The 11,582-nt window shown below is 53.7% G+C and overlaps 1 protein-coding gene across 5 annotated transcripts in view; it reads right to left on the bottom strand.

Annotated features, from left to right (window-relative positions):
• Nucleotides 1–11,582, bottom strand: part of NOS1 (nitric oxide synthase 1) — a 56,632-nt gene that overhangs the window by 7,665 nt on the left and 37,385 nt on the right. For 4 of the 5 annotated variants that reach the window (XM_085509541.1, XM_085509542.1, XM_015878395.3 and 1 more), the window contains exons 14-28: nt 10,102–10,246; nt 9,913–10,017; nt 9,475–9,533; nt 7,527–7,643; nt 7,244–7,418; nt 6,475–6,613; nt 5,435–5,513; nt 4,773–4,966; nt 3,995–4,164; nt 3,544–3,754; nt 2,815–2,902; nt 2,424–2,545; nt 1,950–2,098; nt 1,444–1,638; nt 878–996 (exon numbers count right to left, since the gene is read on the bottom strand). In XM_085509541.1, coding sequence (XP_085365667.1) covers nt 878–996; nt 1,444–1,638; nt 1,950–2,098; nt 2,424–2,545; nt 2,815–2,902; nt 3,544–3,754; nt 3,995–4,164; nt 4,773–4,966; nt 5,435–5,513; nt 6,475–6,613; nt 7,244–7,418; nt 7,527–7,643; nt 9,475–9,533; nt 9,913–10,017; nt 10,102–10,246 — 2,067 coding nt within the window. Of the gene's footprint in view, nt 1–873; nt 997–1,443; nt 1,639–1,949; nt 2,099–2,423; nt 2,546–2,814; nt 2,903–3,543; nt 3,755–3,994; nt 4,165–4,772; nt 4,967–5,434; nt 5,514–6,474; nt 6,614–7,243; nt 7,419–7,526; nt 7,644–9,474; nt 9,534–9,912; nt 10,018–10,101; nt 10,247–11,582 lie in introns of those variants that run through there. The other variant, XM_085509543.1, reaches the window with a different exon arrangement.

Raw genomic sequence — 11,582 nt, 5'->3', positions numbered from 1 at the left:
AAAGGGCAGAAAGGGCTCAGAGGGAGCAGCTGAGCACCCTGCTTTGTAATGTGGCCCTAATGCCAGATGAGTAGAGCTGGTGTAGAGCAAAGCCATGCCGACTTTGTCCTCTGCTTCCAGGAGGGCACGATGGGATCCTCAGGGGTCTCTTTGGAAATCAGAGTACTGTGTTCTCCTGTGTATCTCCCCACGGGGCATCTGACAGTACAGCTGGGAAAAGGCAGTGATCTTCCCATAGGTCCCTCCAGAGGACTGCTTACTGCTGCAGACATGCAGAGAGCTCTGGCAGCTGGGTGAGGTGAGCACTCATTAACCCTCCCTGCAGAGGGGAACTGGAGGCTCTCCTTACACAGAGCAGACCCTGGTGTGTGCACTGCATTGGAGCAAAATTTCTCCCAGGCACCACAAAGGTTGGGAAGCCAGGACCGCACACCAGAATGAAAGTCAGGATGAGGAGTGAGATCCATGCCCGTCCCTCATCCTAAATAATCCTGCTCACCAAGGAAAGAGTCCCTCAGCACAGAGCTAACCAGGATGTGACAGAGCACAAATACCTCATGGCACAGATTTTTACTTCTTTTGCTTGTTTTCTCCAGAGTAGAGAGACAGGAAAGCCTCCAGATCTTTCCCAATTGCATGTGCAGCAGCCTAGCGAGCTCTAATATGGGTACCCCCCAACATGAGAACCAGCTGCCTGCACCCTCTCTGCTATCTCAGACAGCCATGCAGCAGTCTCTGCGACACAAGCAGAAGTGAAATGTCTTTTTCCAGCCACTCTTTAGGTCTAAAGATGTACAGAAGTTAAAGCTCCTTTCCCATCCCACAGCCCACACACTTGGGGACCAGAGCAGGGGTTAAAATAAACGTGTCAACTCACTCATCCGTATCCTTTTTGCTCTCCTCGATGAATGCAATAGACTCGGATCTAAGGCGGTTAGTCACTTCGTACGTGCGCAGGGTGACTCCAAAAATATCCTCGTGGTACCGGCTGTCATCCTGAGAGTTAGGATGGGAGAGGAACAGGGGAGAAAGAGAAGAGTTTACAAATGGTTGGTGCTGCTGTGACACAGAAGGCTGCGGGGCTGTGGGCAGGTGCCCGGTAAGCACCAAGTGTCATGGGGCCGGTGGCAGGAGCTGAAGGGGCAGGGAGGGCAAGGTGGACAGAGAGAAACAGTGGTGACACAACCTTCCCAAGGTCATAATGCATTGGAAAGCTCTGATGTGGGAGAAACAAGCAGGGGACCCACAGCCTGCCTCTTCATTTTGCTGCAGTGACAGAGGGACAGTGGGCATTCAGCACGACAAATGGGCCCAACAAAGGTGCCCAGAGGAGCAAGTGGGGAGGAGCCATCACTCCCCACCTCAGTGCTGCCCCTTTGCAGGGCAAGGCACCAGGTGCAGTGCCCAGGGCAGGATCTTGTGCAGGGTACGGACACCACTCACCCGCAGCTTGCTGATGAAAGCGCCTGCCTCCTCCACCGACAGCTGGCCCTGCTGCCTCATGATGCGCTGAACGGTCTTGAGGACGTCCCCGGCCATGGTGACATCCCCGCAGACGTAGATGTGGCCTCCCTGCTCCTTCAGTGCTTTGTACACCGTTTGGGCCAGCTGCTCCTGTAACACGTCCTGCACGTATTTCTGCAGGAGGGAGGAGCAGAGTTAATTTCAGCTTCTCCAGCCCCCTTCACCTGCATGCTCTGGGCAGCACTGGGAGCCCCAGCTGCCTCCAGTGCCTCTTGTGGAGAGCAAACCTGTGCCTTGCTGCAGCCCTAAAAGAGGTAGAAAGGAGATGGGTGAGCAGCAAGGCTTCATTTGGCACTTTTTTCTGCTGGTTCTGGATCACTCTGCCAGCTGACACCGTCCTGCTGCCCTTGCCATGGGGTTGCACTGGGGAGGACATGGTGTTGTGCTGAGGATCCCCACCCCACGCACCCAGCACCCAGCAGCACCTTTGGTTTGTCCGGTTCCCGGGAATAGGCTGTGTACAGCTCTCTGAAGACACCTTGGGTTTTGGCAAACAGCGTCTCCTCTTTGTAGATGTGATCAATCCTGGACTGCCGGCACCCAAACACCAGAACCATAGGACAGGGCTTCAGGCCTGGGGAGAGATGGGGGGAAGCCATCAGCCTGCAGACCACCAGCATTCCATTCTGCAAACTGCATCACTGCCAGCCACCCCAGCAGCCCACGTGAGGAGCCCACCAGGGCCAAAACATCCTTAAAAAAACAACCAACCAACCCAACACTAGAGTACATAGAACCATAAAAACTTTGAGTTTTATAGGAAGATTGGTGGGCAGTTTGGGCTGCATTCCAAGTCTGCAATCCCTTCAAGGAGGTCTAGGCCAGCTCAGGGCCCCAACCAGACCAGGATTACGAGTGCTGCTTGGGGTGAGGAGCAGGAGGAAGAAGAGTCAGCCCACCTTTGTGCTGGATTTCAAAGAGCCGCTGCTGCCAGAAGCTCCGGAATGGGGCAATGCCGGTGCCAGGGCCGATGAGGATGCAGGGCACCTGGGGGTCCTGGGGCAGGTGGAACCCGGGAGCCCTGCATGTGTTGAAGTTATCAGTTAAAGCCAGGCACGATGCTTCCTGCCTTGCCTCTGCTAGCTGAGACATTGTCCAGAGAAGCAGGGATTGAAATCCTCAAAAGTGACATTTTAGTGCAGAAGAGAGCACCCAAGAGGGACCCACATGCTCACAGAGCCAGCCTTGATTTCTCTGCTCCCTTGATGCTTTGCAAAGAAAGACCAAGGGGAAAGAGTTACTTCTGCAAGGGTCTTGACCCATCCTTCACCCCCTGCCTGGGCCACTTACCCTCTCACAAAGCAGGGCACAACCTCATCACTTTGGATCCTATTCAGCCAGGAGGAACAGACTCCGTGATGGATGGGGCCTTCTCCATCTAGGAGGAAAGAGAAGAAGGGCTGCACTTGGCACACCAGCCAGTACTGAAGTCTCTTTCCTTTCTGAAATTCTCCCTACTACATCTCCTCCCATTGCCTGTCAGCATCTCTGATCCATCCCCGTGAGTTCGGGAGGGGGTTGGCACTTGGATCCCAGTCTTCCCCAGGAGCCAGACCTGGGACAACTGGACTTTCATGATACCTGGGAAGCCCTCAGTTTTGTCTTTGGCAGCCCAAAGTGAATGGCCAGCATATTCTCCCATGTTCTGTGGGACTCTACCCATGAACACCACAACCAGGGCTGCTCAGAGGCATCAGTGCTTCCACTGGTACCGAAATCTGGCTGTTAGTTGGGTATGGGCAATGGAATGGTCCCATATAAAGCACAGAAGCCACTGCAGCTGGTCTGCTGCTGGTACCTGGGCCAAGTCTGGCAGGCTGCTCTTAGGTGGATGGCCCTACTCCATGCCGTGGGATAGCAGTATCATGAGCTGAAGGCATCTCACCGCTGCAGCAGGTAGAAAGGCTTCTACATAACATCTCTCAGCCAAAACCCTTACAGATTTACCTATGTGCTACTGTTTTTCCCCTGTTCCCCACTCCAGGCCCACCTTGTCTGCCCCCTGCCTGAGCATTGTACCTCTAGTGCGGTAGGAGACCACAGCCACAGTGAGATGGACCTCTCCAGGGTACATCTCCGGGGAGGAGCTGATGGAATAGTAGCGGGGCTGCAGCAGAGGCAGCTGTGTGAGCAGCAGTGTGGAGGGCATCTGCACTGAGGGGAACTCCTCCAGCACTTCCACCACGGTGGGGTTCTTGGACCACTTCCACTCCTCGTACTCCTGCAAGCCCTGCAGCCAGGGAGAGAGGGAGGGAGGGCTGCAGCATCGGCCTCTGTGTGCCCAGAAAGTTATTTTATCTGATGCTGAAAGATTAAGCTGCTAAACACGGTGATGCTGAAGAGGAAGACATGTACCTGGCATGTCAATAATTAATTAATGTTGGGACTGTCACGTGTAAAAGTGAAGGAAGTCTGCTCCAGAAGTGAAACAACCTCTGCGAGCCCCTGTGACTGGGATTTGAGTTTTTACCTTGCTAAGAGCCTGCAGACGTTTCTTCTCCTTGTCACTGGTGGCCAACAAAGCAAACTGCTGCAGCAGCAGTGGGGTGGGAGGGGTGGTGATGTCCAGATAGTATTTAAAAGCCTGGAAGATGGTGCATGGTGGGATGCGGTTCTCATCTGTCCAGTTACTGATGACACCTGCCAGGAGGGAATCCAGCACAACCACAGGTCAGCTGAGTGGAGGAGCCAGGGGGGATAAATCCTTGCTTTCATTCCTCCCTGCTCAGCTCTGAGACAGTGAGTGATGAAGAGCCAGAAAGCAGTGTCAGAGATATCTTCATGCTACAAGTGAGATGCTGTGCCATGAGTACAAATACGGAATCTGATACTCCAGCACCTTCAGCTTTGGTCACTCTCAGTGCATGCTATTTTCCACCTCCTCTTACACCATGGATGGCAGTAGGACACTGGGCTCATTCCTGGAGTATTGGAATGGCCCATCAAGATGCATTGGCTCATCTCTCCAGTCCCAGACACTGCTTCCTCTATAAGAATATTAGCTCCTTTAATTGGTTTGGAGAACAAGCAAACCTCTTCTCTATGGCCCCTGCTCAGCCTTCAAACCCTTTCTTTGCACCATAAAGAAAGAAGAAGAAATGGCTCTGGGCAGCAGAAGATGGAAGGTGTTCCCAATCCAGAAAAATGCAATGAGATGGGAAAATTCCTCCCCGAGGAGCTACAAGGACCAACGTAGGGGATGAGTAACGGGGAGTCCACCTCCACATAGGGACTAGGGATGTGCTTACCTAGAGCTGTGCTTCTCTCCTCCAGGAGCTCCACCTTCACCAGCTGGTTGGCCGGAGGAGCATCCTCAAGCCTGTCGATCAGGGCATTGACCAGTTCCTCGTGGTTCCCTGGAAAGACACCTAAGTGGTCCCCAGGCAGGTACTGCAGCTCCTGGTGGCCATTGGTGTGGAGACGCAGGAAAATGGTCGAGCGACTGCAGAGAAAGGAAACAAAGCAGGATGTGTTTGGGGGAGACCAACAGGGAGCTGCTGAGTGACATCCTCGACAGATGTGGTGCTGGGCACCCCAGAAGCACAGCAACTTGCCTTCACAAAATCATAGAACGACTGGGTTGGATGGGACACTAAAGATCATCCAACCCCAAACCCTGCCCTGGGATGGTTGTCCCCACCAGCTCAGTCTGCCCAGGGCCCCATCCAAGACCTGGAGTACCCACAGTTCTGGTCAGTCTGTTCCATTCTCAGGTAGGAGACAACACAGTGGTCAAGATTTCACCACAGAGGAAAGCATAACATACCCTTTCCCAGGCTCATATGGCTATGATTTGCACAAACATAGGACATTTGGTGTCAGGGATGCATGCAGCACCACATGTACAGGTGCTTGGATGCCCTGCAAGCACATTTGGTTCCAGCAATCCTGGGATGCTCGTGTTTCCTACCTGGACTTAGGGCTCTGCAGGTTTTGGCGTGTGATCAGCCGGGCTGCATAGACACGCTTTTTGTGGATGCTGTACAACCCTGCGGAGGAGAAGAGCCCATGAAGAGACACAGCAGAGCATCGGGAGCCTTGGGGGAACACATCACATGTCCCTTCTGCAAAGGACCAGGGAGGGCTCAGCCTCCACCTGCACAAGGTGTGGGGACAGGACCTGGCTACCAGTGCCACCTGGTAATTGGGAAGTGCCAGGGCAGTGCGGCAGTGCATCAGCTGCAGGAGCCATGCTGAGGGGCCAGGTGTCGGTGGGCTGGCCCTGCCATTGCACCGCAATGCTCAGATGAACGGCATTTGGACAAGGCCAGCTTGGAAAGTTCCCAGCTTTCCAGCTCTGTGCTTCACAAAAAGGGGTCAGGAGGAGGGAGAAAAACTCAGAGCTCAACATCTCTGTTGAGGAAACAGGCAGGGAACAAACAGAGGGGCCTGAGGTCATCACAAATTCATCCTTGAGTGTGCGATGGTGTCCTGGTTTCAGCTGAGACAGAGCTGATTTTCTTCAGTGTCTGGTATGACTCTATATTTTGGATTTAGGGGTAAGCAACATTGATAACACACTGATGTTGTAGCTGTTGCAGAGAAGTGCTGCACAGAGCCAAGGACATTACAGCTTCTCACACTGCTCTGACAGCGAGGGGCTGGAGGGACAAAGGAGCTGGGAGGGTACAGAACTGGGACAGCTGACCCAAACTGGCTAAGGGGATATTCCATACCGTAGGACATCATGTGAAAAACTATGTAATGGAGGGGAGTTGGCCAGGGGAGCAGCCACTGCTCAGGGACTGGCTGAGCATCGGTTGGCAGGTGGTGAGCAATTATTTTGTTCATCACTATGTCAGGTTAAACCACAACAGGTTGGGGAGAAAGCAAGACCGAAACAATGGGAATGTAACACAGCAAAAATATTTGGTCCTTTGCCCCCACTGCTCCCAGCACATCTCCCCCTCTGCCTGCCCCAGACCCCCTGGGGTGACCCCATCTTTGCACCTTGTGTGAGCTCCGGGGCCTCGGCCACGTAGGTGAGGCGGAACTTGCTCCTCTTCCAGCTCCGGTCATTGCTGATGAGGGAGTTGTTGGCCTTCTCGATGTTGACATCATCTCCCACGCAGAAGACATCGCACGCTGCCTACAGCACGCACCAGGCTCTCAGCAGCCCCCCTGCCTCCCACAGAGCCCTACTGAGCCCCATGAGCCCCTTGACCCACCCTGACCACAGATGACACATGGGGATGGAGGCCCTAGAGGTGTAGGGCTGTACCATTGGCCAAGAGCATAGAATCATAGAATTGTTTGAGTTAGAAGGGACCCTTAAAGGCCATCTGGTCCAACTTCCCTGCATTGAACAGGGACACCTAGAGCTCCATCAGGATGTTCAGAGCCCTGTCCAGCCTGACCTTGGGTGTCTGCATGGATGGGGTATTCACCACCTCTCTGGGCAAGCTGTGCCAGTGCCTTACCACCCTTACTGGAAAAAAAAAAAAATCCTTATAACCAGTCGAAATCTCCCCTTTTTTAGTTTAGAACCATTTCCCCTTGTCCTATTACAACACACTCTACTAAAGAGCCTGGCATGAGTTGGGGTGCCCTCCCCATGAAACATCTAAGTTTGGAGAACCTCATTATTGATGGCCAGTGTCCCTCTTGGGCTTCCCAGAGTAGGGAAGGAGAGAAGGCTTCAATCCAGCTCTAACCATCAGCTGTACAAGTGCTGGCCCTGTGCCCTTTACCCTGCTGGAGCACCAGGGAGACAGGTTACCTTGAAGACCTTCTTAGCCCAGGTGCGGAAGGACTCCTCCTGGCCACAGAGCTCATCCCCCTCTCCCATGCGCAGGATCCGCTCCCCACCCAGCTCCTCCAGCAAGGTGTCCACTGCCCGTGCAAAGGCACAGAAGTGGGGGTATGCCCGTGAACCCAGCCCAAACACAGAGAACCTGCAGAGAGAGGACAGGGATGCGGCTGCAGCGAGGGGACAGTGGCATCTGCCCATCCTGCTCCCAGGGACATGCAGGACTCACCACTTCCCTCCCCATTCTGTTTACCTGACATTAGCTAGGGGCCCTGTACTTTCAAAGTTGTCCCTGGAGTCAGGGCCATCACTTGAGGACTTCCGTGCATCCGAGTAGGAGGAGACGCTGTTGAAACGGACCTTGTAGCTCCTGTAAAGAGCAATGGCACAGAGCGTTGCAGTGGTGACAGGTGTGACAAATCCCACTACGTGAAGAGGGGACAAAAGCAGAGCAGGCTGAAGCTTGGGGCTCAACATTTCATGAGCAAGTAGTAGAGGAATGTCCACTCTGCTAGGGGTGAGCCAGAGCAGCCCATACAATGCATAACCCCAGCTAGAGCTGCTCTTTGCCCAGGGAAGTGGTGGAGACACCACCCTTGGAGGTGTTCAAGAATCACAGAATTGTGGGATCACTGAGGTTGGAAAAGACGTCTAAGACCACCAAGTTCAGCAGTTGACCCATCCCCATCATGACCCCTAAGCTAGATCCCTCAGTGCTACACCTACATGTTTTTAGGGACATGGTTTGTGAGCATGGTAGGGATGGGTTGGGGTTGGACTTGGTGGTCTTAGAGGTCTTTTCCAACCTTAATGATTCCACAATTCTATGATGCCATGTTCCATGGGGTTCTCTGGTCACCTCCCATGGGCTGACCCGCGTGCTGGCCGCCACATTGCCACCAGCCACGCAGAGCTTGGCTTTACCTGCCCTTCCCTGGCTGTGCACAAGGTCAGGCACGTGCCTGAGCAAGTCTTCTGAAGGTTTTTCCATTCATAGGAAGTGAAAAAAGGGGGAGTGAGAGAGGAGGGGACGAGGAGGGGGGAGGGGAGCGCAGAAGAAAATCTGACAACAGCAGAAGTATTTCTGAATCAAACCATCTTCAGAAATTGCTCTACACAAGGGTTTCTAAATATACTGCCTGAACAACGAAACAGTAGTGCGGGGATGAGTCACAGCAGACCTCCGGCGCCCGGCACGCCACGCGGAGGAGACAACCCCAAGGAAAATAGCTCTGGGTCGCAAAGCATTGCTCCAGCTGTGCTCTGCCACCCCCTGCGTTCTGCCCAGACCTCTTCTGCACTGCTCCTTGTGTCTCCTCGTGCTCACCTGCTTTGCTCCAGATGGATGGAGCCACTTGTCTGCCCTGCCCCTGGGTCTTGTCCCTATCTGGGGTTATATGATGGTTTGGATGGGCATGAAGCCCTGTTTCCCCAGCTGGGTGCTGCTCTGGGCATGGCTCAGAGGTCCCTGATATCTGCTGGGAGCTCTTAGCACCCCCTGCATGGAGCTGGGATCCCGAGGATCTGCTGCCCCCACTCCTTCCTACAGACACCAGGCTGCTGCTGCCCCGGTTGCTTTCCTTTTCTGCCTTTCCTCATTGCAAAAGCTTTTTTTCATGCTTAACGTCAGCATCTCCTGTTACCATCTGGAGCCATGACCTCTCAGCCCGTTCTGGGGGGCATCAGGAGTAATTTATTCCTCCACAGTCACCTTTCCCATATGTGAAATCTGCTGCCACGCTACATTTCTCTCTCCTCTTCTCCGGATGAAATAGCTCTCACTGTTTAATCTGCTCCCATGGGTCACTGTTTGCAGCGCTCTGACCACTTCTGCTGTCAGGTAACCCAGCCACAGGCTGTTCTGGCTCTCAAAACCTCCTGACAGTCCCTTAAATTACATTTAGAGCTGACTGGGACAACCATCACTGGTCTCAGAAGCTTTCATCCTCCTGGAAGCTGCTTGGCTTGCTGCCTTCACCCAGCCCCATGCTGCACCAGCCCAGCCCCAAAGAGAGAATTCCTAGACATCAACCACAAGCTGGAGCTTACAGGAATGCTAACCCTGTACTCTGTCCTCCCTGCTACCTTCCCCTGCTCCTTCCCATTTCTCCAGGCAAATCCCATGCCCTGGACCGATTTCCCACTCTGTTCTAGTAGGAGGCAAATGGAGTGGTAAAGAGAGGGGTTTGGGGTGCTCTTACTTCCTCTCCTCCAGGTTGGAGTTAGGATTCTTCATCTCCATGAGCGCACAGCCAAATTTCTACAGAGAAGATAAAAGAAAAAGACCATCAAATTTTCCAGTGCCTGTGCAGGACACGAAGCAGCAACCTGGGCTGCATCTTCACTCTTTGCCTGCCATTCCCAGCAGCTGTACTGCTGTTGTATGGGATGTACAAGGTTGTGGCACCCAGGCAAATGGGCTGGCAGCAGTTACAGTGGCATCAATTGTATGGGGTAAATTTAACAAGACTGGCTACATCTCACTGGGGAATGCACAGATATTTCCATTTGGAGGGGACGCAGGCACAGCATTGCTACTGCACAGCACCCAGAGCTTTTTGGGGCCATCTAAGGTGAGAATGAGCTCACAGGATGTGATCCTGCCCATGCCCTGCATTTACAGACTTGCAGTATCCTACCTCTCCATTTTCAGGTGGGTCTCCGTTGCCAAAGGTGCTTGTGACCACCAGGACCATGGTTTCATGCTCTAGGTGCACAATGTCATATTCGTCCATGGACATCACCTGGGAGTAACAGAGCCATCAGCAGGAACTCCACAGCCACTGTGATTGCACCACCAACCTGCCGGGCTGGGGGCTGGCACCCACCTTGGCATCAAACGCGTGCTTGAAGATTTCACACAGTGTTTTTGCGTAGACCTGTGACTTCCCCGTCTCCGTGGCATACAGGATGGTTGCTTTGACCCTCTTGGCCATGGCCTGTCCCATCAGCTTGGCTGAGAACTTTACAGCTCTGAGAAGCAAGAGTAAATCTGGGTGAGGGAGCATGCTGCCTTGTCGGCACCTCCAGCCCAGGCTGTTCACACCATGTTATTTCTTAATAATGAGCAGCCTGCCTTCAGAACCACAGCAACATTTTGTTGTTGTTCTGTGCCAAGTGGGAGCTATGGAAGAGCCTTTACCTTGGGGGGCTTTGAGCAATGACCTGGAGCATTGGGATGGGCAGTGCTAGTGGATGGAGGGACTTTTTGTGAGGTATGGAGAAGTGGAAGAATCGGGAGCAGCTGTGAACAGATAACCTCAAAGGGAATAGCTGGAGAGCAAGAATTGCCCAAGCTTTAGAGAAGCATCTCCCCATGTCTCTAAATGCCACATGGCTGGGGGATGTGCCCTCGCCCAGCAGAAGCACCAGAGCTCCACACAGCCCCGAGCCATGGAGGTCAGAGCTGTCTGCAGTCCCTTTGCTTTGTGTTCCAGCTATGCCATGACCTCAGCGGAGCAGCCCTCTGAGGCCACACATTTGTCCCTGTGTTGGCAGAGCCGTGTCTCGCCGGCCGCCTCCTGTGGCTGCATCGTGACTGGGTACATTTGCTCTGGTTTTCCCTGTGGGCTCAGCTCTGACAGCGGAGCAGAGGTCACGGCACTGCCAGCCCTGATGGGCTGATGCAGCACTAGGAGCACTGGCTCCATGCTTTCTGCATTACACGGACAAGGGAGGATGCCATGGGGAAGTGTGGGGCTGCAGAGAAGGGCACTGAGCTCTGTGTGTTATTGTAGGGCCACTAGTAATCATTGCATTTGGCTGGCAGGGCTGGAGCTGCCGTTTGTTCCACCACTTAGCTCCGATCCAGGCAGTATTAATGTGAACTGCAAAGATAATTCTTTCTCCCTCTCTGCACTGGGAACAATGGAGATTATTTTGTTTTAAATTACCTGCCACGCTCACATTTTTATAAAATCATTTATCAGTGATACACACACAAATAAAAGCTTTGCTCCTCCTGACTCAATGGCTCAATTAATCTCCTGCTCCCCCGGCAGATCCGGGCTGCAGCCCAGGCCCAAGCACCAGTGTCAGCCCCAGGAGTGCATTCATCAGACACTGATCACAGTTATGGATGCGCCATGGAGAACTGCTCCCGGGAGGCGACAGCTGAAGAGTGGGAACAATCCGACAGCGGAGGCACAGCAAAGTGAGGCGTGGGGATGACAACATGAAGCCACCTGGCAGCCTGGCCACGGGCACCGGGGCAGCCCCAGCATTGCTGGCCCCTGAGGAAGCATTTGGACCAGGATCAGCCAAGGCATCCAAATGATGCTTCATCACAGCACCCCTGCTGTGCGCCTTG

This window comes from Coturnix japonica, chromosome 9 (assembly GCF_054131305.1).
Source record: "Coturnix japonica strain WE chromosome 9, WE-NBRP24, whole genome shotgun sequence".
In the NCBI taxonomy this organism is placed as follows: domain Eukaryota; kingdom Metazoa; phylum Chordata; class Aves; order Galliformes; family Phasianidae; genus Coturnix; species Coturnix japonica.
Note: the sequence above shows the minus strand (reverse complement) of the source record. Positions and strands in the feature narration are given on the sequence as shown.